Source organism: Solanum pennellii, chromosome 3 (genome assembly GCF_001406875.1).
Source record: "Solanum pennellii chromosome 3, SPENNV200".
Taxonomy (NCBI): domain Eukaryota; kingdom Viridiplantae; phylum Streptophyta; class Magnoliopsida; order Solanales; family Solanaceae; genus Solanum; species Solanum pennellii.
This window is the reverse complement of record NC_028639.1, coordinates 74,057,777-74,082,662: the sequence shown is the minus strand read 5'-3', so window position 1 is coordinate 74,082,662 and position 24,886 is coordinate 74,057,777. Positions and strand designations below refer to the sequence as shown.

At 35.6% G+C, this 24,886-nt stretch overlaps 2 protein-coding genes and 1 long non-coding RNA gene across 4 annotated transcripts; all 3 read left to right on the top strand.

Annotated features, from left to right (window-relative positions):
• Positions 1-343: 343 nt before the first annotated feature.
• On the top strand, positions 344-920 carry LOC114076578. Its single transcript, XR_003577591.1, has 2 exons — positions 344-397; positions 453-920. It is a non-coding gene; the product is annotated as an uncharacterized LOC114076578 (long non-coding RNA).
• A 7,536-nt stretch (positions 921-8,456) lies between these two features.
• LOC107014847 lies at positions 8,457-19,252 on the top strand. 2 transcript variants are annotated; one of them, XM_015214956.2, is made up of 12 exons: positions 8,457-9,003; positions 10,559-10,785; positions 11,878-11,945; positions 13,151-13,225; positions 13,394-13,743; positions 13,948-14,016; positions 14,125-14,213; positions 15,155-17,278; positions 17,799-17,876; positions 18,021-18,132; positions 18,634-18,684; positions 18,805-19,252. In XM_015214956.2, the coding sequence occupies exons 1-12, from the start codon at positions 8,632-8,634 to the stop codon at positions 18,856-18,858; spliced, it is 3,669 nt and encodes a 1,222-aa protein (XP_015070442.1). In that variant the 5' UTR covers positions 8,457-8,631; the 3' UTR covers positions 18,859-19,252. The 2 variants fall into 2 exon arrangements, with proteins under 2 accessions (XP_015070442.1, XP_027771335.1); XM_027915534.1 differs by having other exon boundaries at positions 8,874-9,003; positions 10,545-10,785.
• Positions 19,253-19,826: 574 nt separating this feature from the next.
• LOC107012470 (40S ribosomal protein S15a-5-like) lies at positions 19,827-24,167 on the top strand. The gene is made up of 3 exons (XM_015212325.2): positions 19,827-20,058; positions 20,405-20,565; positions 23,733-24,167. Exons 1-3 carry the CDS (start codon positions 19,929-19,931, stop codon positions 23,829-23,831), a joined length of 390 nt encoding a protein of 129 aa, XP_015067811.1. The 5' UTR covers positions 19,827-19,928; the 3' UTR covers positions 23,832-24,167.
• Positions 24,168-24,886: the final 719 nt, after the last annotated feature.

Genomic DNA, 24,886 nt, shown 5'->3' with positions numbered 1-24,886 from the left:
AGTTTTGTGGAGAAGACTAGAGAATTCCCTAGAATTCTCTAAAACACTTTAGATCTTTTTGGAAGAGTTTAGCATATTCTAGAAAATGTAGAATTCTCTAGAATATGGACTAAAGTGTAGTTATTAGAAGGACTTGTAGCGTAAATTTTATTTACACTTAGGCCCTTAGGATGTAGTATAAATAGGAGGGTCTCTCATTTGTAAATCATCCATCCAACAATCAAGCAAAGTAGTAATACAAGCCCTTCTTCTAAAGTTCTCTTTTACCCTTTCTAAGTCTTTGTTACGGAGTCTTTTACCCTTTCTAAGTCTTTGTTACGGAGTCTTAGTAAATTCTCTAGGTACGTGACACACCCAAGAATTAGACAGCCCAATACTAGTTTTGCTTAAGATTCAGGTTGAATAGAACATGTGAATAAATGCCTTCACAACAAATTTTGCTTAAGATTCAGGTTGAATAGAACACATGTGAATAAATGCCTTCACAACAAATTTATCATTCACATCAAATGTATGACTTTGATGAGGAACTTATGCAATGCCTTCACAACATCAGCAGGGACTACTTGCTTTTCAGCCATCAAAACATCTGAAGTGACAACATCACCTTGGACTACAAAGCGCTCCGTCCTCGCTAGAACCTTGAATAACTCTGGACAGACAACTTTGCTGGAGATCATACTGAGCAAACTTTCGTTGTTGTCACATAGAGACAACAACATGGACACCACCAGAAACGTAAACTTATCCATAAGAATAATATGCTCGATTTGTTTTCTGTTACTTTGCTCCGACTTGTGCTCAGCATATTTGAGTCTTGTTCTTCAACAAGACATCAAGCAATCCAGTGCCTAACTCAAAGCTAATTGTTCTCTGTGCATACCCAAGCATATCTATATAAAAGAAACATAAGTTTAATATATTGTATTTAAGATATCTAGGAAGCTATTAGTCTTGCAAAGGTACAGAAAGCTGGGAATTTTCCCACTGTTTGCAACAAGGAGTACATCAAGTATTATACCTTTCCTAAACTATACACCAAATAGTTCACCTAACTGAAACATCATACTGATGTGGATTTGGTAACGAGAATACCTGAGACAAAGAAAAATGTGATAATAGATTACTAAACGAAGGAACGGAAATAAATTAGAAACAAAGAGCATGTATGAGTTTATACCATGACATGAGAAAGTATTTTCTTGAAAAGAAATTCTGGACTCAATATTTGGCAAAACAGGTTGAGCTGACCAGCAGCAACTCTTCGGACTTCATCATCATCATCACAAAGTAGCCAGAAAAAGACAGAAACCAAATCCATCCTGTAATTTTCACAAAAGAAAAACATTGCACCAAAAAATGTTTGGGGAACTTGGGAAGCACCAAATTTACTACCTGGTAGCATATGGTCCAACTACGTTATACCGTTCATTTAGATCTTCTGGTATCATAGGAAAAACTCCCCAATATTCATCCTATTAAAATGGATGATAATAAATATAAGATTTCACCAAAGTACACTAAAATGCATGCCCTCAAATCCATTCAATGTTTAGTGAGCTACTTGAGCATGCTCAACTACCAATTCTTGTGGCTCCAATAGCTTCCTTGGAGCTGAACATCCCCCTTCACAGCTGATATCCCAACAAAATGTTCATCTAAAAGAGAACCAACAGCAAGGTCATTCACACTAATTTTAGTTGAAACCCCCTATTTAGCTCTACAAACCAATGTGAACTGAAAAGGGCATTACATAAGAACTGATCAGTCAATTGTACTGGTTTCCTTATCCACTATAATATTTCGCTCTGTACAAAAAAGAACCAAAGAAGCAGAACTAGAAAGAAATTCTTCTACATGAAATTAAAAGCTTCAAACAAAAATAAACTATTTTCTGAAATCACTCGTAACAAGTTTTACAACCAACATCAAGCTCATTCACACTAATTTAGTTGAAATCCACTCTGTACAAAAAAGAACCAAAGAGAAGCAGAACTAGAAAAAAATTCTTCTACATGGAATTGAAATGAATAAAAACTTTAAATGAAAATAAACTACTTTCAAAAATAAAAAACATGTAATTTCTTAAAATGAAAAAAAGTAATTTCTTGAAACATATTATTCTCAAATAATATTGCTCGAAACACAAGATACCAATCTTTTTGTGTATGCGGTTGCTCAATAGTCGCAGCAAATGTTCCAATTTTTACTGCAGCTGCTTCCCTCACCCTATTCGAAGGATCCCGACATAGTTCAACGTATAATCTTTTCAGTTTGTTTTGTAATATAACTGAGGCATTGGCATAAGCTATGTGAAATTGTTGTGAAAGCCGAATATATAGAGAGCGATGGAATCACAATTGCTATATCTAAATGTAGCTAATAAATAATAAATGCGACAACAACAAAAAGAATGCCAGGAATTAATGAGGTTCGGCAAACTTTTGTTTTCTTTTGCCTAGTCCTCGGACACAACCAACCAATATTTATTTCACTCCAAAAGAGTACAAGTGAAATACTACAAGATAGAAAGAAGAACAAATGTCTTAGGAGATGAGAAGGCAAGTTAGAGGTGTATTACAAATGAATTAGGAGCTATTTATTTATAGGAGTGAATTATTCCTATTGATGTCATCCATGACATCACAATATGTCAAAATGTCAAAATTTACCTTGTGAAATCAATTTATGGTTCACCTAAATTTCACCTACAAAAGGTGCTATTTCTACCAATTAAGAATTATACTCCTAACTATCATATCTTCTCATTAATCCATTTTGAATCTTGTCAAACTTAACAGAAATAACCCACATGAAGTGGCTCGGGCAGTAGACCATATCTGTGGTGCTGTAGCCAATCTCTATAAAAATAAAGAAAGAGAAGATTATTTTACTAAACCAACCAGATTGCAAATTCAAATTTGTCAAAACATTTTCTCAGACACTGCAACAGAATGCACCAACTTTACCAAAGCATTTTCAGTTGTTTTTGGAGAAATAGCAGAGATTCATAAATCACAACAAATTGCCATATGATTTTCAACTTTAGATTATGCAAACTAGTCATAGAGGAGTTTGACCAAGCAAAATGACAATAGCAGCGTAAAAATAAAGATATTAAAATATCACCTTAAGCTTCATTATCTGGTCACGAAACGCAGCAATCCTATTCATTCGACGAGATTGCAATCTATTGTCTACGAATGAGCATTCAAGAGGTCAAAATCGAGGACGCTAACGATTTGCTTTTCGAATTCGACTCGGAAGCTGAATTACTCAGTGATATCTCATCCGATGTTTCAATAATGCTATTGCTTCTGAAATACACCTCAGAATCACACAAGCTGATCACTGATCAATAATAACTCTATAACTGAAAATAGAAAATAAAATTTGAAATGATATTTTCTTGTGTTCGAATTTGTCTTACTTGGAGGAGGATATGCCGATATGGCAGTGAGAACGGTTAGAGTGGAAGCAACTTTCCGTACACCATTACTGGGAAATGCTTCTTTCATGGCTCCTTTGAAAGAGTGCTGATTTTGTTTTTCTCGATTTTTGAAAATGGCACGATGGTATGGAAATATTTGAATTTTCGTCCAAAGCTTTTCGGAGCTATTAGGCTGCGCTTTGCGGTTTCAGATATGGGCAACTTTAACGTATAGCAAACAAAAAATTCATATTTATATGATATAGCAAAATTTGCATAATTGCGCTCCATAGCAAATATATAACTGTATAATTCGCTATACATATACAACTGTATGATTCGCTGGCCTAAATTGTATAATTCGTTGGCCTCGCTATACATATATAATTATATGATTCTTTGGCCCAAATTGTATAATTCGCTGGCCTATTTTGCTGCAATTGTATAATTCACTGGTCTATTTCACTGCAATTGTATAATGCACAATTGTATAATGCACAATTGTATAATTCGCTGGCCTATTTCGCTGCAATATGTGTATAAAATTTGTTTTGCATACAATTGAATCGAAGTAAAAATGTTTGTATATTGTATAATTATAAGTGTATAGGAAGAAGATCTATGTTTTTTTCTCGCTTTATATAAAACAGAAAAATAATTTATACACTTCTGTTGTATAAAGCGAGAGAAAATTGTATTTCACTGCAATTGTATAATTCGCTGGTCTTTTTCACTGCAATATTTGTATAAAATTTGTATTTGTATACAATTTAATCGAAGTAAAATGTTTGTAAATTGTATAATTAAGTGTATAACACGAAGATATGTGTTTTTGCATGTATATATACAATTTTCTCTCGCTTTATACAAAACAGAAACACAATTTATATACTTCTGTTGTATAAAGCGAGAGAGGCAAGCAGAGAGAGTGGCGAGTGAGAGTTTAGAGAGAGAGGCGACTGGCAAACGTTGGCAAACGTTTACTGTAGAGTACAATTAAATCAAACAGTAACGACTCCATTTATTTTAAATTATTAATTTGTTATTATATACAATTATATCTTCAAATCAAATCAAACATTTTACAAAAATAGAAAACAAAAGTAAAACTTTTGGGATACATGGAAAAACACATACTATTAAAATTCTAGAAGTATGTCGAATGAAAAACGCAAAAATGGATTTAAACTGAACTTTTTGTTGTAATAAAATGTAAATTACAACTTACAAAGTTACAACAGTAAAATCAGAGTTTGAAAATCAAAGGGATAATAACTCATTATCCCTTGCAACAAGAAATATAAGAAATAATGGTGGGAACTCGTTATCCCTTGAAACAAGAAATAATAAAACATAAACTAGTAACATTAAGTGTAACGGTAGAAGAAAAAAAATTACAGAAATTAAAGAGAAACAAGAAAAAGTTGAAAATTGGAAATAGAATCACGCCCGTTTTTCTAAGATGATAGTTATGCTTGTACAATTTAAGAATTACTCTGACATAACAGTGAAATAATACGTAAAAGACTATCTCTGACGACATGAAAAACCATAGTCAATTACCATGCCTAGGAGTCTAATGATAAAAGTTTACTCTCCACGTAAAAATAATTAATTACTCTTCATAGCTATAGTTTGATATGTACAATTTGTAGCTATATGTTATGTGGAGGAGAGAGAAGAGCGATACTGGGAGAGAGAGGAAAGAGGCGACAGAGGGGGGAAAAGAGTGGGAGAAAATTGAATTGTATATGTATATTAGTTTAATAATTGTATATTATTAGGGGTGTCAAATGGCGGGTTGGGTTGAAATTGAAAATATTAAAATAGGTTGGGTCTTGACCCGCCCAATTTTAATTTGGGCTCGAATGGGTTGAGCTCAAATGGGCTAAAAACGGATTGGGTCTTGACCCGCCCAATTTGACCAGATTAATTTCAATAATTTAACATATTTATAATTAACTTTTACAATCACAATTTGAATTTCCGCTTAAGAATTTTTTGTTAAAAAACTAACAAATAGATAGATAAATCCCAGAAGATGTTAAATAGATAACAATTTATACCTTTAATATCAAAACAGACCTAAATAAAAAAAAACGGGTTGAAATTGGAGATTGAGTTGGGCTCAATTGAGAATTCTCTTCAAATGGGTTAAGCTTGAATGAGTTGAGATTGAGCCCAATTCAAAATTACCTTGAGCTCAACCCTTAAAATTCTGGGTGGGTTATATATGATTAAGTTCATTTTTGACACCCTTGTATATTATACATGCATATGTTTTTATATATATGGCAAGAGAGATTGGGAGAGGGAGGAGAGAGGAGAGTGAGGCTGGAAGAGGGAGGAGAGATGCGAGCGAGATTGAGAGAGGGGGAGAGAGGCAATCGAGAGAGGGCAGAGAGTGGGAAAGAGGTGATTTGTATATGTATATAATTGTATATAACTGTATATTATACATATGCATTTGCATAAATGGCAAGCGAGATTGGGAGAGGGAGGAGAGATGCGAGCGAGATTGGGAGAGGGAGGAGAGAGGCGAGCGAGAAAGGACATAGTAGAGAGAGGTGAATTGTATATGTATATAGGTTAAAAATTGTATATTATACATATGTATTTGTATATTCTGGGGAATTATACATAGACAAACGTGACTAATTATACAAACTCGAAGTCAGCCCACGTAATTAATGTATAATGTTAGTCGCGAGTGGTAATTATAGCAAACTATAACTATGATGAGTAATTAAATAGTATAAATCTGCTTTGTTGCGTAATTTTTCTTGTACAATTTAAGAACTACTCTGACATGACAATAAACTAATACGCAAAAAACTATCTCCGACGACATAAAAAACCATAGTCAATTACCATGCCTAGGAGTCTTAAGGATAAAAGTTCAACGCTTCCTGTCTTATTGCAATATAGCCACTAAAAACAATCTAATTACTTTCAATAGATATAGTTGATAATTACAATTAGTAGCTACATGTTATAGGGAGGAGATAGGCGAGCGAGACTGGGAGAGAGACGAGCGAGAAAGGGTAGAGAATTGGAGAGAGACGAGCGAGAGAGGGTAGAGAGTGGGAGAGAGGTGAATTGTAAATGTATATTAGTTAGATATTGTATATTATACATATGCTTTTGTATAAAAAGCAAGCCACATTGAGAGAGAGAGAGAGAGAGAGAGGCGAGCGAGATTGGGAGAGGGAGGAGAGAGGCGGGCGAGAGAGGTGAATTGTATGTGTATATTGATTAGATAATTTTATATTATACATATATATTTGTATATTCTGGCAAACTATACATATACAAATGTGACTAATTATACAATCTCGAAGTCAGCCCACATAATTAATATATAATGTTAGTCGTGAGTGGTAATTATAGCAAACTATAGTTATGATCAGTAATTAAATAATATAAGTTTGGTTTATCGCGTAATTTTTCCATATTTAAAGGGATAGAGTCCTCAACGGCAGATACCTTTTGTAGGATCCTCCTTGTTATTGACCAGAATGTTATACTCTTGGCTTGATAAGTTCTTTGATTTCTCTCTATCCAAACATGGTACACAACTGCTCCTAGACACATCTTGTATTTGGCTGCTAAAGCTCCTGCTCTTGACATTTGTGCATGCCCATTCAAGTTCTTAATTCTCGCCATGACATAGCTTGTCTTGAAGCACTATTCACACAAGCAAACTAGATCAAATTTTGTACTGTAAAGACATTCATAAAATAGATGATCAGTTATTTCCGTTCATGCATCACAAAGGAAACATTGTTGTTCATATATGATTCTCTATTTGTGATCCTTCATAATTAGATTTGGTTCTGCTTCATTGATTTTTTTTTTTTTGATATGTAACCTTCATTGCCACATATATTTTCTTAATAGGAAACTCAAGTATAGAACTAACATTATATTCCGCAAATTTCATTTTTTGAATATATTTCTTGATCTGTATTATGATTATACACATTTTATAAATATTAAAAAGTAAATTGGATCATACCATTACTTATAAGGAATATTACAAGTCACCTACAATGATGTATATCAAAATTACAAAATTGAGAACTGTAATTACTTTTTGTCAAGATAAATATGTTCAAATATCTAGTAATATAGGTTAAGCAGGCTTACACTACGTTATAAAAAAAAATATCGCGTAATTAGTCATTATAGCTATAGTTTAATAATTATCACTAACAACTAATATTAGCTATTAATTACATGGACTACATTCAATTTGTATAATTAGTCACGTTTGTATAATTTGCTACATCTGTAAATTCCGCAAATAACAATTCTTCGTTGAATTTGTATATTTGTATACGATGATTTATATTTATATATCCGATACCTTTGATTTTTCAGTTTTATCAGCGTATACATTCAATTTTTTTGTGTATAACTTTTTTAAGTTTGTATAAACGTGTAGTTTTCGGATCTTATATAATATAATTTGTATAATTGTTTAAGAATCATTTGTTTATGTTTGCGTCAATTTGTTATATAGTTTTTTCTTTAATAATATTTGTATAATTTCAGAGTTTATATTGCTCAATTGTATAAAAATACGCGAATTATACAAACGTACTCACAAATTTTACAAGATGTGAATTGTACAAAATTATAAATTATTGCCCTCTCTCGATCGCTCCTCTCCTCCCTCTCCTAATGTTGACCGCTAGATATACAAATACATATGTATACATATACAATTCACTCATCTTCCACTCTATGCTCTCTCTTGCTCGCTTCTCTCTTTCCTCTTCCATTCTCGCTTACTACTCTCCTCCCTCTCCCAATCTTATTGCTATTCTCCTTCCTATAACGTATAACTACAGATTATATTTAATAAACTAAAAATATGAAACATAGTTAAATTATTTTTGAGTGACTATATCCAAAAGTTCTCAATAAAATATAAACTGTAAAGTGTCTTTTCAAATAGGCCTATGACCAGTTGTTTCCCTTATATGGTTCTCAATTTGAAACGAGTTATCGATTTTATCTAAATGTAAATTCGAGTAAGAGAACCATGGGCCCACGTTAAAAAACAAAACCGGTAAACCCAAATTAGTGAATTTCGTCGACGGCTCCCCCTTTCGCTGGGTATTCTCTGTATCTCAAGTTCCGATTCCTTCTTCCGACAATTCCACTCGCCACTTACCATTCAGGACCCGAACGTAATGTATGGAGGTTCCGGGAAGCTAGGCCGTGGCGGCGGAGGCGCCGGCCGTGGCGGCGGCGTCGGGAAGCGCAATATGCAGTCACCGTTCCAACCACCGCCTTTCCACAGGGCATCTCCTTCGCCTGCAGGTAGGCTTCCAGTTGGTAGTGGAGCTGCGGCACCGCGCAACCGCAATATGGCCTCCGGTCCTACCTCCTCTGCTCCCTCGAATGGAGTTGAGGAGACTTTTAGCCTCGTTACTGGAAATCGTTTGAATTATGCTATGATTATTCGGCTGGCGCCAGACCTAGTGGAGGAGATCAAGCGACTGGAAACTGAGGGCGGTGCAGCCAGGATCAAGTTTGATGCCAATGCTAATTCCGATGGAAATGTGAGTTTTTTGTTTGTTTTTATTAATCGTTTGAGTCTGATATCTAGGTAAAGAGCTTGAATTGAACTTTAACCTCATGGATGCTACTGCACGGAGAGATTTTAGATTCAGAGGGCTGTAACAACAATGAAAAGAAATGAATAACTTGTTTTACAGATCTGTGTGCAACATATTTGTTTGTAGTTAGATGGCTTTCTAATTTTTTTTCGGGCCTTACCTATAAGTTGGTTTTGTTGAACATGTGCTTAACTGGATACCACTTCTAATGCAAGGGAGAACATGGGAGATTGCAAACAAACATTTGTTTATTTTCGGCTTAAACTTTGCCATGGGAATGGAAGAAATAAAGCTGTCCTTATCTTCTCCTCCTCCTCCCGACATGAAGGAATCAAGTAGCTAATCTCTTTTGTTTGGGCCTGTAGCTAAAGGAAAGTCCTTGCTTTCGTAACGCCCTTAATGCTAGGTTTTGAAGAAGACTTTTCATGTCATTTTCATTTAGGTCAGATTCGGATCCCTCGGTTTTGGCCTTTTCCTTCCGAACCTTTACCTCTAAATGGTAAAGAAGATGGGCTTCTATGTCGAAGTCGAGTTATTCTTTCTTAGGTCTCCTTGACATGAACATGGAACACAAACATTATACTGCAGATCTGCAAGAAATTTTTTTTTAGCATTTTAAACCTCTAGCAACTGCGGCAAGTTGATATCTATGTCTATCTGCAAGGATAAGACTTGTAGATTACCTCTTTATCCGAACAAGAAGACTTCAAAGCATGGGCAGAATGGTCAATTGGACCCGTCATCGAAAAATTATACTGTGTTAAAAGGAGAAAATATATTTTTTGGTTATATATAAACATTGAATCCCCTATTACAAAAAGGAAAATTCCCGTGTAGTAGTAAAAGGGATTCTAAAGTTGCTTACGTTACACGTTGATATCCCAACTATGCTATCCTATTATTTTCTTGAACTTATATCAATTCCTCGCTTTGCCGCCGCTGTAGTTGTAGTTTTCCTTTTGTTTGAAAGCTATGCGTCCTTACATCATTTATGTGCTTTCTTTATTAGATTTCCTATTTAACAGAAGAGGAAAATAAAGAAACAGAATAACCAAGTTTGGACAATATAATTTAAAAGCCTTTGAAATGGGAAATGTGCTTCTTTAGGGGTCCATATCAAAGTACTGACAACATTAAGCGTCCAGTGTTTTCTGATCTATCCTTCTAATTTGTCATCATGTATTTGTTCGTCTAAAATGAATAGACTGGGAGTATATTTTAGTGATTATCGTTCCTAGATTTTATACTACAACACCATAATTTTATACCATAAGTCAATAACTTGCATCGAGCGTCACTTATGTTTGTTCCTTCTCTAACATAAGCTTTAGTATCAAAAACTTGCTGTGTCATTTTTAGGTATGCTCCTTATCGAGTTATATGTATGAGTGCCTCATTAAGAACTTTTACATCCATTAAATTGATTTTAAACTTATGCTGGACATTACTGTTATAATGGTTAAGTATAATTTGATGTGATTCAGACAACTTGTATCAGGTCATTAATGTTGGTAGAAAAGACTTCAGATTCACATGTTCGCGTGAACCGGGAGATCTATGTGATATTTATGAAGAACGTCAAAGTGGTGAAGATGGAAATGGTTTGCTTGTCGAGTCAGGTGGTGCTTGGCGAAAATTAAATGTGCAACGTGTTCTGGATGAATCATTTACAAACCATGTTAAAATGCGGACAGAAGAAGCTGAGAAGAAGCTTAAATCACGAAAGTATGTTTAGTGCGTAACTCTTTTTATTTTTTTTGGATAAGGATTTACTAACTCTAGATGATATATGAATTTTTTCCACATTATTGTGCTCATTTTGTTGATGTTCAGATATATAAAGTTGAGTGCTTTTTACTTTTTTGGGTGGGGAAAGGGGAAGAGAAGGGCTTAATGAGGATGAAATTTTAAGTATTTTGCTGCTAGACTTTTATTTACTTGACGAGAGGGAGATCCTGTCTTAAATTTTGTTAAATAGCTTGCTAATGTGTAGTTAACTGAAATTTAAACCACTACACTAGGAGTAAGTAGTAACAACATTCCTATCTCTAACCTGCAGTTAAACTTTTGTAGTGATAAATCCACATTCAGATTCTCGAGCAGTTTTATCAAAGGCAAAAAGTAGAAAGAAAAGGTGCTGATGTTTCCTGGAGCTTTAAGACAGAAATGAAAAATATAGACACTAAAATTCGAGAACGATATACTATAAACAGAAAAAATTATATGGATAAAGGAAATAATTATTGTTTGGTGTTGCTCACTTTAAGAAGAAGCCTATGGTGACGAGACATACGTCATATCACCTCGGTACCTGATCTAAAATGTGGCATAAGCGAGACGTAGTGCTTAACCTGTTTCTTACCTAGCTTGAGGGCTTATGCGTGCCTCAAGTGAGCCTTTAATATATTACTTTTGATAGTGAAATGCCGCGTAAAAATATTAAGGCTTTTCCGATCGTTTGGAATAGTTCCATACTCCCTCCGTTTCAATTTGTTTGGCCTACTTTCCCTTTTTGTCATTTAAAAAAGAATGACCATTTCCTGTTTTAGCAATTCTTTAATTTCAGCTTCCCACATGACTTGTTTAAGACTACAAGATTAAAGGACATTTTGGTACATTTGACATGTCTTTAATTTTAGACCATAAGATTCAAGTCTTCTTTACATTCTTATACTCCGCGCTAAGTCAAAATAGACCAAACAAATTGAAACAGAGGGATGACTAGTGAAATAAGGAAGATTTTACTGTTGTTTACATCTTACTGGTATTTGTATTCTCTTCTTCATGTAGAGTGATATTATTGCATTTCTAAAACAGAGCCATTGTTTTGGACCATGCCAATCCATCTATGAAGGGTCAGCCGAGGGCAATAGCTACAATTGAAGGTATGCATCATCTTGAACATTGAAATGAAGCATTTGATAATCACTTTTCTAATTTACCCTGGCTAAGGTTTGGTAGATTACTCTTAAGTTGTACTTAGGAGTCAATCATATTCTTGTACATTTATGGAATGAACTTTTTACCTTCTCAAAAGCCCAAAGAAAAGGCCTTGTAGATTGTTCTTAGTTGATAATTTCTTCTGCGAATTGGATGAAGTATAAACCTGAAGTATAAATGCTTCTGGTATCTATTGGAGGATAAAGCTACAGTGCAAAAGTCTCAGAAGAATGATGGGTGTGCATTAGTATAGGAGAGAGGAAGGCTTCTGGTATCCCATTTTACAATTTTATTTACTAGCGGAAGAGGAAAATTGAGGGGACGAGAAGAAAGTTTTGATGGTGTTCTATTATGAAGGGTCTGATAATTGTTATGTATTTTTTTAGCTTACATGGAATGAAAGAAGAAGGAGATCGTTCCATAGTCGTGAAAGAGATATTAGTATAATAAGGGTATCTTTTTCTTTTCTTGTGCTTTTTATGCTGTAGGGAAAGAATTCTTGTGGGACCTTAAGTTAGATGATTGGGATAACTTGTTTGAGAACTGTTGTTGAGTTCGCTTTATACATATTTTTCACACCAACTTGGTATAATCAATGTGAATTAAATGTGAGTGAGGAAAGAAATATGAGGTCCTAATAAGTGGCATATTGGCAGTCATTCTTGGTGTGGTAGAAGTGCTCATGCTACTTGTTGTGGCTATAACATTAAACTTCTCTTTGATGTTTATGTTTAGTTTGTGTGGATTCAGATGTTAATCACATCAGTGAAACAATGGCTGATAAGAAGAAACAATGTTAGTACCGTATGAAAACAGCAGCTTAAACACTATGGTCAAGCAGATGATGTGTATGCTCGTCTTCTGGAGAGTGTTATTTTTTTTATAATGGTAACAATGTATTTATCAGTACAGATTGTGCTGGAAAGCGTGACTTACAAATGATGTAGCGAATACTAAAGATTATCTACTTACAATGATTCCAAAAACTCTATATTGACTCGGTTCTACAAAAAATTCATTGCACCAGAAATGCAGAAACAAAATGAGAGCGTGTTATGTTTATTGAACAGATACTGTGGAGAACATCAGTTCTCTAGATGGATGATCTATAATGACTATGTATGTTTAATTTCTAATATGTCTCTATCAGCTAATCCACGGAAGATGAATTTCAAGCAAAAGAAAGAGCCTCTTTTGAAAAAACGGAAGGCAGAGCCACCTCCAGGTAATTTCGGAGCTGACATGTAGAGGTTTCTTATGTTTTCCGCTCGCAGTCCAGTCAGTATATTTCATGTCCAGGTGTTGGAAAGAGGGGACTTATTGAATATAATTTCATTGTTTTGGTGGTGCTATGTTTCCTATCTTTTCATTGAACTTTATGAATTACATGTAGGGGGATCTTACGGATCTGCCTACAAATCTGGCTTGTCTTTAACAACAAATTCAAAGGGAAAGCCTTCTGCTTCTCCTTTATCATCTCCACCTGAACCATCTGGTGCTCCAGCATCTCCATTTGGCAATGTCAATCTCTTGAAGGGCCAAATTGTTGTGGACGATATGATACCCACTCAAACAATAACTAAAGCTACTAGCTCTGACAAAGAAATTCCTGGCAAGGGGATCACAAGTTCTGTACAAGATAAAGTAGGACGTAAAAGTCATACAGGCACAACGTCTACTGATCTGCGTAGCATGTTGATTTCTCTACTTATAGAGAACCAGTCCAAGGGGATTAGTCTTAAGGTAAGCATGTTAACTGAATTGGACCTTTTGTTAATTTAGCTAGCTATCTGGAAGGACGTGGAGTGTAAGTTTAGAACAAAGAGATCCTTTTCCCTTTGGGTTATGCTCCTTTTTTAACATGGAGTACTTCGTAAATTCGAAGTATATCTCTGTACCACATCAGCTTTTTATTTCTTGCCTTTGAAATATCTTCTGGGTTCTTAGGCACTGGAAAAAGCTGTTGGAGACAAGCTCCCGAACTCAGCCAAACAAATTGAGCCCATTATAAAAAAGGTAAATGGTACATGCTTTGCTGTAATTCTGTTGAAAAAGCAAAGAGAAGTGAAGGCATTTCGGTGATATTATAGTTATAATGTTTTACGCATTAACTTGTGGTTGCAGATTGCGATATACCAAGCTCCAGGAAGATACTTCTTGAAACCGGAAGTGGATATAGAAAGTTTCCCGAAACCTGCCCTTGAATGTGGAAGGTACAAGTTTCTTCAGGCTGTTTGTTGTTTTGTTTTTCGTCTCTTCAATTTAAATCCAACTAGTATCTGTCAGAGACAAAGCTGATCTACATTTAGCACGCATAGTTAAATTGAAGTCTCCATAAGTACACCTCTAGGAGCAAGAGACTTTCGACCAGAGAAAAGCATAGAAAACGTTTGTGAAACGATGCTAAACAAAGTGAAATGATACTATTAAACAAAAAGACCACAATGTTTTCCCTCCATTTTGAGCTAAAACAATCAAGGAGCAAGCAAATACATGTTTTTGATGTTACAAAGGTTAAAGTGTACTTCTGAATTCACCCTTTTGATTTCTAATTTAAATGGTATGATGCTAACACACAGAGATCATATCTATATCATACAGCCCCTGAAATGTCTCTAGCTATGAAACTTTGCAAGATGAAATCAGATGCTTTCTTTCTATGACCCATGATGCTGTTTGTTAAGAGAGAACCTGCAATCTCTCTATTTAAAGTACTCAAAAGCTGGAACAGTTTTCTGCTTATCTTTCCACTGAATTCAACGAACTTTAAATACACCACTGGTGGATTAACCACCCACCTAAAAACAAGGAAATAACTTCTGACTACTGTTGAAATGAGAAAGTGAAGGAATAACCTTATTACTGCTAATAACTGCTACAGTGAAATAGGAAAACATAATTACTAGATAAGCTAAAGTAATCCAATTTCTGATTTCTTTAAATATTTCATGTGTGAACTGTTGGTAGACTAAACTTATGCTAACATAATTCTAACGTATATCTTCTATGTTGGTGCTGCCGTGTACCATAGTACTAGCTCTACTATGTCCTTGATAGAGAATCATTTTCTGAAAGGATTTGCGCATTGATTGAAATGCTTGGTTCTGTGTTGACTGAAAATTTCCTTTGCTTTGATGTTTGTTTCTCCTAACAGTTCTCCTGAAGATCATTGTCAGCCATCATCTGCCCCTCATAAATTTGATCAACTACCTGCTCCGCAGCCAGTCTTATTTCCAAAAACTGATAGTGGTGAGTTGGAAGAGGGGGCAGTGAGTGATTCTAAACCTCAAGAAGCATCTGATGCCATTGAAAACATTGATATCCTCCATCTTTCACCTGATCGAAGTGAAGGGCAGGCTAATAGTTCTAGCTCTAGCTCTAGTGATAGTGAGAGCAGTGATAGTGGAAGCGATAGTGGAAGTCAGAGTAGAAGCCGAAGTAAAAGCGTGGCCAGTGGGAGTAGCAGTGACAGTGAAAGTGATGCTTCTTCTAACAGTAAGGAGGCATCTGATGAGGATGTTGATATCATGAGTGATGATGACAAAGAGACAAATCATAAACTGCAAGCTTCTGAACAGCTTCAATGTGGAACTTTGGACTTTGAGCCAGGTCAATTTGAGGTGGGTGAGATTGAAGATCTTAATGTAGCTGATATTGTGGATATTGAGAAGGACTTGCCTGACGGTGGCCAAGTAGCTGAAATGGATGTTATTCCTGACTTAGGTCCTACTAGAGATGATGAAAAATCTGTTCAAGAGATCAGACCTTTGTCAGCTGATTGGCATGCGCATAAACAACGTGAGGTCCAAATGGGCAAGCTTCCTCGTGATGCAGAAAATGTTAGTTACCAAAACCATTCTAGTGAAATTGGAAGCATTGACAAGGATAGCTTCAGGGATGAGCTGTCTAATAGCGTCCAAAAATCTCAAAAAAGTAAAAATAAAAGAGTGCGTGATGAAAAACACTCAGTTGATAAAGGTGACAAGCATAAGAGAGTAAAAACTCAAAATCCTATTCAGCAACAAAGTTCTGGGGGTAGGAACTCTACTTTTGTGGAGAGTTCACACTTATCTCCTGATAAGCCTTTAGAAGGGCCTTATCAGGGCCTTCATATGCAGATGGAAGACAGAACTTCCAGAGATGCTGCTGGAGATTTTGGTTCACAAAACAATCAGGCCATGTCTCGAAAGTCTGCTTCTGAATTTTTGCAGCCAGACCGAAGATCTGTTGATTTCTCTGCAAGGGGCAAAACTCCCACTGGTTCTGAGAGGCCAATTAAACAAGGTGAAAGCTCAGGGCATACTGCTAAGTACACTGAAAGAAGCCTTCAAATGAATGAAGGATTCCCCTTACAGAGAGACAAGGTTAGTAAATATGCTCAAGATGAATACGGCATTGTTAGTGATAAAAGGGAAAGAAAAAGTCTGAAAGATGGTGTTGGGGACCAGCATAGAACATCAGTTGATTCAAACCTAAATAAGTATGATAGCCCGCTGCCAGGAAATTCTCCAAAGGATATTATGGGTAATATGGGGAAATCTTCTTTCATTAATGGGCGTGGGCACATGCTTCATAGAGAGCTCTCAGACTTGGAGTTGGGAGAACTTCGGGAGCCTCCAACACAGGAAACAGTTGGTTTGAAAAAGCAGGTTGAGAGGAAAAATTCATTTAAAGGAGAGAATAGACCATCAAGTTCAGATTATTGGAATTTTGAGTCGAGTAAAGGAAGAACTGTTGATAAGACTGTTGCAGACTTTAGAAGATCATCTCCTCTCCAGTTGAGCTCTGTGCATTCTGGCACTCCGGATGGCTTATCTAAGAGGAGGACCCCTGAATGGCACACTGAGGATTTATCAAGATCTCACCAAAAGGTTGCACAACCTCAGCCTCAACAGCACCGTCCTAGAATTTATCAGAACGATATTGGGTCCCAGTATAATCAACCAGTGGACGTGCATAGTAGTAGGCAAATTGAAGAAGAAGGGAGCTTAGGGACTGGTCAGGAGGTCCATGCAGACAACCGCAGAAAATCGTCTGGTGGTGCACGAGAACAACATGATCTAAAACAGAGTGTACTTCCTCCATCGGTCAAGCAGAACAAGGGGCAAAAGTCCAGTTTGGCTGCCGAGATCAATGATAGGCATAAGGATGCTTCTTTGCTGGGGAGCTGTGAAGGTCATCAAAGGATGCAAGAGTGTTCTCCTGATGAGATGAGTTCATACTCCAAGTATGAAAAGGAGGAACCAGAACTGAAAGGACCAATAGAGAATTTTGCCCAGTAAGTTTTCTAACATTTACTTCTCTCGTGGAGTAAACATTTTTGGGTTTCCCGAAACATACAGGCATACTCCTTGCATTTAGATTAATACATATAATAGGGTACACAAATGTAGTGTTCTAGTATTGTTACCGTCTCAAAAAAAAAAGTATTGTTCTAGTGTCAAATGCATTGGATACTTCAAGTGGTGTTCATTGTTGAAAGCTTTTTTTTGGAACCTTCGCTGAAAAAAGAGAGAGTACACACATCTAGGGTTCAAGTAGTAAATGCATTTGTTACTATTAATACAAAGTCACCCTTTTACTGATAAAGCAAGAGTATTAAATACATTGGATACTTCAGAATTCAGATCATCTTCATTATTTTGAGACCTTTGTTCTTTAAACTATCACTTTAAAAAATGTAGATCATGTTGTGTTGATGTAATTAATGTTTTGTGTACTTCACTTCACTATCATCTTTTTTTTTGCTAAAGACCTTTATTCTTGATGTTACTCATGTCAGGTTTTCCTTGTTTCAGGTATGAAGAGTATGTACAGGAGTATCGGGAAAAGTATGATAGTTATTGCTCAATAAACAAAATATTGGAGTCCTACAGGTTTGTTGCAAGAACAGAAAAATATGCTGATTTCTCAAAGTTCCATGGAGATTATTTCTTTTAGACTTGTTTAACAAACACCTCTTTCAAACAGTTAATTTCCAGTTTTAGTTTTTCTAATAAAGATTGGAATCAATTATTTAGGAATGAGTTCATTAAACTCGGGAAGGAGCTTGATGTTTCTAAAGGAAGAGACACAAAAAGATTCTCTGACATGTTGGGACAGTTAAAAGATTCTTATCGCAAATGTGGACCAGTAAGTTTCCTCTCAATATGTTTTTGTAATCATGGATAAGCAGTTGGAAACTATACTCCCAACAATTTCCTATATGGGTTGTCTATTATGTCTCTTAATGTCAAACCAGCACTAGTGCACTAGTTCAAAAATCCTCCCCTGCATTTTTCTCGATGCTTTTGGATGCAAGTGTTAAGATCCTTTTCTGCAAGCTATTTCTGGATAACAGATAGCCTAGTGGTCGGAATACTTTTAATGCACTCTGGAGACACATTTTTTGGGTAGTACTGTTAACTTGGATAACCTTTTATGCTTCATGGTCTAACTAGTTTCAATTCACTCTGGAGACACATTTGTTTATGTAGTCCCGTTCATTTGGATAACCCTTTACTCTTTCATTTAACTCCTTTAGCTGGTTTGTCAGATGTATATGTCCACTTCCCCATGTGCCTTAGGTGATATATTGATATTGTATTTTCTTTGGGATCTCTGACTCATTGAATTACGATTCGAAAACTGCAGAGACATGTAAGATTGAAGAAAATATTTATTGTGCTTCATGAGGAATTGAAGGTACTTCATCGGACCATCACTTTTGAACCTTATTGCTTCACTTCCAAGTTGTTCTTTCTTTCTTGTCCTGGTTTTCTTCTTTTCCTGTACAATTTCTGAATGCTTCAACTTGTTGTGCAGCATTTGAAGCAGATGATCAAAGACTTTGCTGTTTCATATGCCAGAGACCGGTAACCAGAAAGATTGACTTCTAAGTTCTAGCTCATCTTTCCTCTGTTGGGAACCAGAGTGCTCAGGAATTGTAGTTTGCTGGAGAAGCCAGCAGAAAATGCAACGCAAACAGGGTGAAGCTTGTTACTAGAAGATTTGGAGTCACAGTTTCCTGGGCGTAAATAGACTTGTAGAGTGCCTAATTTTGGTTTCCCTTTTTCCATTCTTTAGAGGGGATTGTTGCCCAGTACATTTTTGTGTAAATCTTTTTTCGAAGTGTTGACTTGTGATTGTATAATCGCCCCAAGGGCAAGTTCTCCATAGTTTTGTCTTCATAGTGATGTTCATGATCCTTTACCAAATTTTGATACAAACTATTGTGCATAATAAACGAAAATGTTCCGTCTTGCTTTTCATATTACAAGAAAAGAAAAACTGTAGAGTATTAATATCATTGAACTTAACAAGAACAGATACATATATCTTCTTTCTTTTATTTTTCGTCTAAATGCACATCTATCTCACCAAGGACAAAATCTCATCTAGGTGTTCAATGAAAGCCGATAAATTGATTTGATTCGATTTTAATTTTAAAACGTAAAACAAACAACTAAATTTGCAAGTATACTTTTAAAAGAAATACTTACCTTTAAAAATACTTGTTATAATGCAATTTGTAGTATTTCTTAACATATTATTTCATATTAAGCTTACAATATTGAACATGCAACAATCATGCTGTATAATCCCTTATTTATATTATCTCTTGTATTCATATAACTTAGTGTATGTATTGTCATTATCGTAACACAAAATTTTAATGAAAACAGTACTGTTTAACTAAAATGAAATCAGATAAGAGACGAGAATATTCAAAAAAATGGGAAACTAAAAATCTAGATGGACCATTTCGAGAATGAGCGATCCAGTAGGTTTATATATTAGCCCATTTCCATTACGGCCCAATCAATTTTTCATCAGTAGTGTTTCGGGTCTTACCGATTTGAAAATGGCCGAATGAAAGATTTTGTGCGAGGGTTTAAGGAGTTGAAAGGAGATTTTACAGTCGCCGGAGAAGAAACAGTAAAGTAAAAATGGGGAGGAGAATATTGAACGATGCATTGAGGACTATCGTGAATGCAGAAAAGAGAGGATTTGCTTCTGCTGAGCTAAAACCTGTCTCTAATGTTATCGCTAATTTCCTCCAAATCATGAAGTATCGAGGTAATTATCAACGGTTCTCCTAGTTTTTGAGCTCTAAAATCTTCAATAAATTTTGACTTAGATTTTGTTTGGTATAGAATTCTGAATCGAAATGTATCTGCTGAAATCTATAGGCCAATGGTAAATCTGAAATTCGTTTGTTTAGACAAATCTGCTTTTGAATGTTCACTGAATATGTATTTTATTGTATTATTGATCATTCTACGAGCTGTCATTGTGTTGCCCTTCAAATCTCCTATTTAAGATCCTTCCTTCCAATATGAGAGAAATCATGTTTTTTAATCGAATAAAGCCTATAAAAATCATAGAATATGTTGGGCTGCTTACATTGTAACTACATTCTCAGGTTATATTAAAGACTTTCAAGTACATGATCCTCATAGAGTTGGTAAGATATCTGTTGAATTGCTTGGAAGGATCAATGATTGTCGAGCTCTCACCTATAGACAGGATATCAAGGCGGCAACTCTTGAGGATTATAAAACACGCACCCTTCCTACACGTCAGGTTTGAATCTTTTTTTCTCCATGCTGCCTAAGCCTAACTCTCATCAATAATAAGAAAGCTATCAAACATGAACTGCATCATTGTTCATTGAGTTTTGAATTTTGCATCATATAATGTAATTCCTGTTTCATGTCTTCTCTGTTTGAATTTGAATCTGGCGTTTGAATGTGTTCGGACTTGGAATCCCCCCTAAGTATTTTAGCATTGTCCTGCATTTCTTTTTGGTTTCATTCGACTTACATGTCTTTTCCCTAATAACAGATGATGATTTTTGCTCTATAATTTCTCATGTTTCAAATTCATCTTGTTGGGATTTTTTGTTCTTATATTTTTGTGAAGTAATTGATCATTGGAAAATTGTAATGTTACGTCATGATTGCTGTAATAATTGAGAATTATAAGATATGCACGCTACCAACACGTTAGGTTTGTGTCATCTCCCTGAGTAGGACTTTGTTTTCTTACCAGTTACAAAAAAAAGCCATCAAACATGAGCTACATCATTATTTATCAAATTTTGAGTTGTGCCATTCTAGGTTTTGCTTCATATAAAGTACTTCATATTTAATAAATCTTATTTCATATCTTCTCTCTGTTCTCTGTTTGATTTGCATTGTTCACTAAATGCTAATCTGCTCCGCTCTGCTTTTAGTTTATCCTCTGTTTGACTATGTTAAGTTCTTGGATTATAATCCTAATTTCCTTTATGTTTAACATGACTTGCATTTCTCTTCCCCTAACGACTTTATCAGAAGAATTAGTTTGCTCTATTATTTCTCTCGTTCATATTTATCCTATTACATTCTGATGTTCTTAATTTTTTGGAAAATACATGTACCACGGAAGCATAATTGTAACTTTTTCCTAGCAGAGTAGATTTTTTTCTAGGTGAGAATGTTTCTTGCTATTTCTAGAGGTATTTTAAGGTATTGTACCTATTGGACATTGAGAATGGAGAAGATCATAGCCCCCAAGCCCAACACTAATCTATAATGTCAAAAAGATGATCCACAACCTCTACTAAGCATAAAATTGGTGTGGGACTTCGCAGAAAGCTCCTTGAGGGGGGATCCTTTCAGTATCATTTTATCTTCCTCTCCAATTCCAAAGTAGCTTTAAAATTTGTGATCTTTCTATTCTATCAATTTCCCATCTTAAACACTTCTTCTGGAGTACACCTCCCATGATGGCTGTCCGGCCTGGACAAGAGGATATTCATCTTGAGATGCAACAGCAGCGTCCCTAACTAGCAAGTACTGCACTGACAGCTTATCATGTTCGTTTTAAATATCTTACGTATGTGGATATATATCATGTACATTGAGAATGGAGAAGACCATAGCCCCCAAGCCCAACACTAATCTACAATGTCAAAAAGATGATCCACAACCTCTACTAAGCATAAAATTGGTGTGGGACTTCGCAGAAAGCTCCTTGAGGGGGGATCCTTTCAGTATCATTTTATCTTCCTCTCCAATTCCAAAGTAGCTTTTAAATTTGTGATCTTTCTATTCTATCAATTTCCCATCTTAAACACTTCTTCTGGAGTACACCTCCCATGATGGCTGTCCGGCCTAGACAAGAGGATATTCATCTTGAGATGCAACAGCAGCGTCCCTAACTAGCAAGTACTGCACTGACAGCTTATCATGTTCGTTTTAAATATTTTACGTATGTGGATATATATCATAGACAATGAAATCTTATTTTGATCATATTTTTTAGTGCAAACAGAGAATGCTGCCGAATGTGCTATTTACAGTCTTTAGGTACTTATAGGTTTTTGCTCCCTGATTCTGACTTTTTACATGAAATGTTTGCATACTGTAAATGGAAATGTAATGCTTCCATATGTCCATGAAAGCTTACCTGTTGCAAGGGTCTGGGTATTAGTTGTCATACTAATATGGCTGATTCTCATTACCTGAAGGAAGTTTGGTACTTTGCTGTTACAGGTAGACATAAAATACATATTCAACAAATCTTTATTATAGGAAGGGAACACAACTTTGCAGTTCCACTGGGTAATAAAATACATATAAAATATCTTGTGAATGAAATAGTTATCCATAAATGTGAACTTGTGAGATATGGCAAAGAGTCTTTCCCGCTTACCCTCCTAGATCTGTCGAAGTGTCAATAATGTACTAAAAATATTTGCAGTCAAACTGTGGTTGTGTTGCACAACCTGTTTTATCATGAAGCTCTTTTGCATACTGTATCTTGAGGTGGGTCTGTGCCAGTTTATACTCCCTGCTGCACTTACTGTCGACCAAATTTGTGCAACCAATAGATCAACAACTTCCTCTTCCGCATTAATTTTCACTTGTTGTTTTCCAGTTTCTGAATATATTGTCCTCTGCATTTTCAAAACCTGCTCCTACTGTATATTTATCCATTTACCATACCCATTCATTATTTTTGCGCTTTCTTTTGAGTTCTTGCTATACCAAGATATGTGGAAAGAATATCCAAAATTGTCATTTGTCTCCACTTTCACACCAACCTCCTTACTCTCTTTTTTCCGTCTGAAATAATTATTCTCATCCATCTTTCTGTTTCCAGACACCAACCATTATATCATTTTGTGTCCAAGAAGAACCATTATGAGCCATCTTTCTATCTGGGACAATGAAGCAGAAGGAAGCATCTTTGACCAGAAAAAGCCATCATGTAGACATGCTACCTGAGTTTATACCACTATTGTCCAAGAGTACTATAGCCACAAGGAGTCCTCAAGTTACAATAGTTTACTGTTAAATATCTTTGATTTTCAGTCTTTCTTCTTTATCTTCCTTCCATTATTATTGTCTGTCAACATAATTTTTTCCAAAGTTCCATTTAGATTTATTTTTCTGTCTAAAACACAATTTTATGTGAAGATAATGAAAGCATACGCTTGGAGAAGTCATCCATTGCTGCAGTTAAATGTGTTATTGACCTTTCAACCTTGTTAAAAAACATGTATACCTGTTACCTTAAATGCTTTTATGTGGAATCTTGCTTTAGACATTCTCTTGAAAACCTTCAACGATCATTTGCTTTAACATCCAACTATCCAAGTCTGGTTCTTTTCACTACCTTTTCTTACTTATGACCAAGAACTTATTATTATTATCTTTTTTAAAATTTCCTATTAAGGTATTGGTCTATTCCTCTTCTTGCAGTGGGGATATGTTGTAATTACAACACCAAACGGAGTTTTGGATCACGAAGAAGCTCAGCGGCAAAATGTGGGTGGACAAGTTCTTGGCTACTTTTATTGAACAAGTTCAGACGTGGTATGGTTGAAAGTTGGCAAGAACATTCTTCTGATGTCATCTGTTTACTACATTGTGGCTTGCCGCTGACAAGGAAGAATTCAAATATACAAGCAGCCTGGCCTTTCCAATGGCCTTATATGAAAGTGGATTGTCCTTTCCCCATGGCCAATAGGGAATAAAAACATGAGAATTCCTGTTAAATTTTCTCTATTTACTTGTAGCTGTACTTCTGAGCGTTGTTGGTGTGGAGACTTTTGAGTTATAAAATGTTTTTATGCTCAAAATCTATGAGATCATATTCGTGGGAAAAAAAAAATCAAAAATTGTTCAATGCCTGCCAATTTAATTTTAATATGAAGGGGCACGATTTCCATATCTCTTGGTGATCAGAAAGTTTCTCATGGGTGTAGTTTGTAGGATATTGATGTACAATATGATGAGACGTTGGAGGAAAAAATGTTTGTGATCTTAAAACCTGCGAGTGGAGGCCTAAAACTCGATGTACGATAATAACATACCTAATGTTTACTCCAACCAGCATACCCGAAGCTTGGACATAATAATTTTGCCTCATAGTTGAGACTTGAGACCTTATGATTTTATAGCACGCCACACCGTTGGTGCAGCAAATATCCATATAACCACTTCAGCTATAAACTACCGCGTATCAAAACACAACACAGCAGAACAAAAGGACACAATCTCATTTCTCCTTTATCCTTAGCTATTAAACAGAAGAGCAATGTCAACAACTTTCTACCTCAAACATCGAGATCAATTACTGAACTGAACTTAGCAAGGAAAAGCATGAGCTTGTGAAGGTGCTTTCCGCGCATAGACAGCACTTCCACCTGTTGTTATTAGCAGTTAGCACTCATCAGCATAATACAACTCAACTAGTAAATTAACTATAAGAATTGCAAAAGTACAATTCTCTAATTATGAATGATCAAATACAGGCAGCTCCACATAATGTAAGGCAAGAGGACATGATGTTACTATTAAGTTCGCCAGAATTTTTTCCTCACTACGAACTTCCCATCAAGAGCCTCTATTAC

What these genes read in the sequence shown, in the direction of transcription:
- LOC107014847 (XM_015214956.2), top strand. Translation starts at nt 8,632, where the DNA reads ATGTATGGAGGTTCCGGGAAGCTAGGCCGTGGCGGCGGAGGCGCCGGC. An exon ending in AAGAAGCTTAAATCACGAAA is followed by an intron (nt 10,786 to 11,877) that starts GTATGTTTAGTG and finishes TTTCTAAAACAG; the next exon opens with AGCCATTGTTTTGGACCATG. An exon ending in CCAAGGGGATTAGTCTTAAG is followed by an intron (nt 13,744 to 13,947) that starts GTAAGCATGTTA and finishes CTGGGTTCTTAG; the next exon opens with GCACTGGAAAAAGCTGTTGG.
- LOC107012470 (XM_015212325.2), top strand. Translation starts at nt 19,929, where the DNA reads ATGGGGAGGAGAATATTGAACGATGCATTGAGGACTATCGTGAATGCA. An exon ending in CCAAATCATGAAGTATCGAG is followed by an intron (nt 20,059 to 20,404) that starts GTAATTATCAAC and finishes CTACATTCTCAG; the next exon opens with GTTATATTAAAGACTTTCAA. An exon ending in GCACCCTTCCTACACGTCAG is followed by an intron (nt 20,566 to 23,732) that starts GTTTGAATCTTT and finishes CTCTTCTTGCAG; the next exon opens with TGGGGATATGTTGTAATTAC.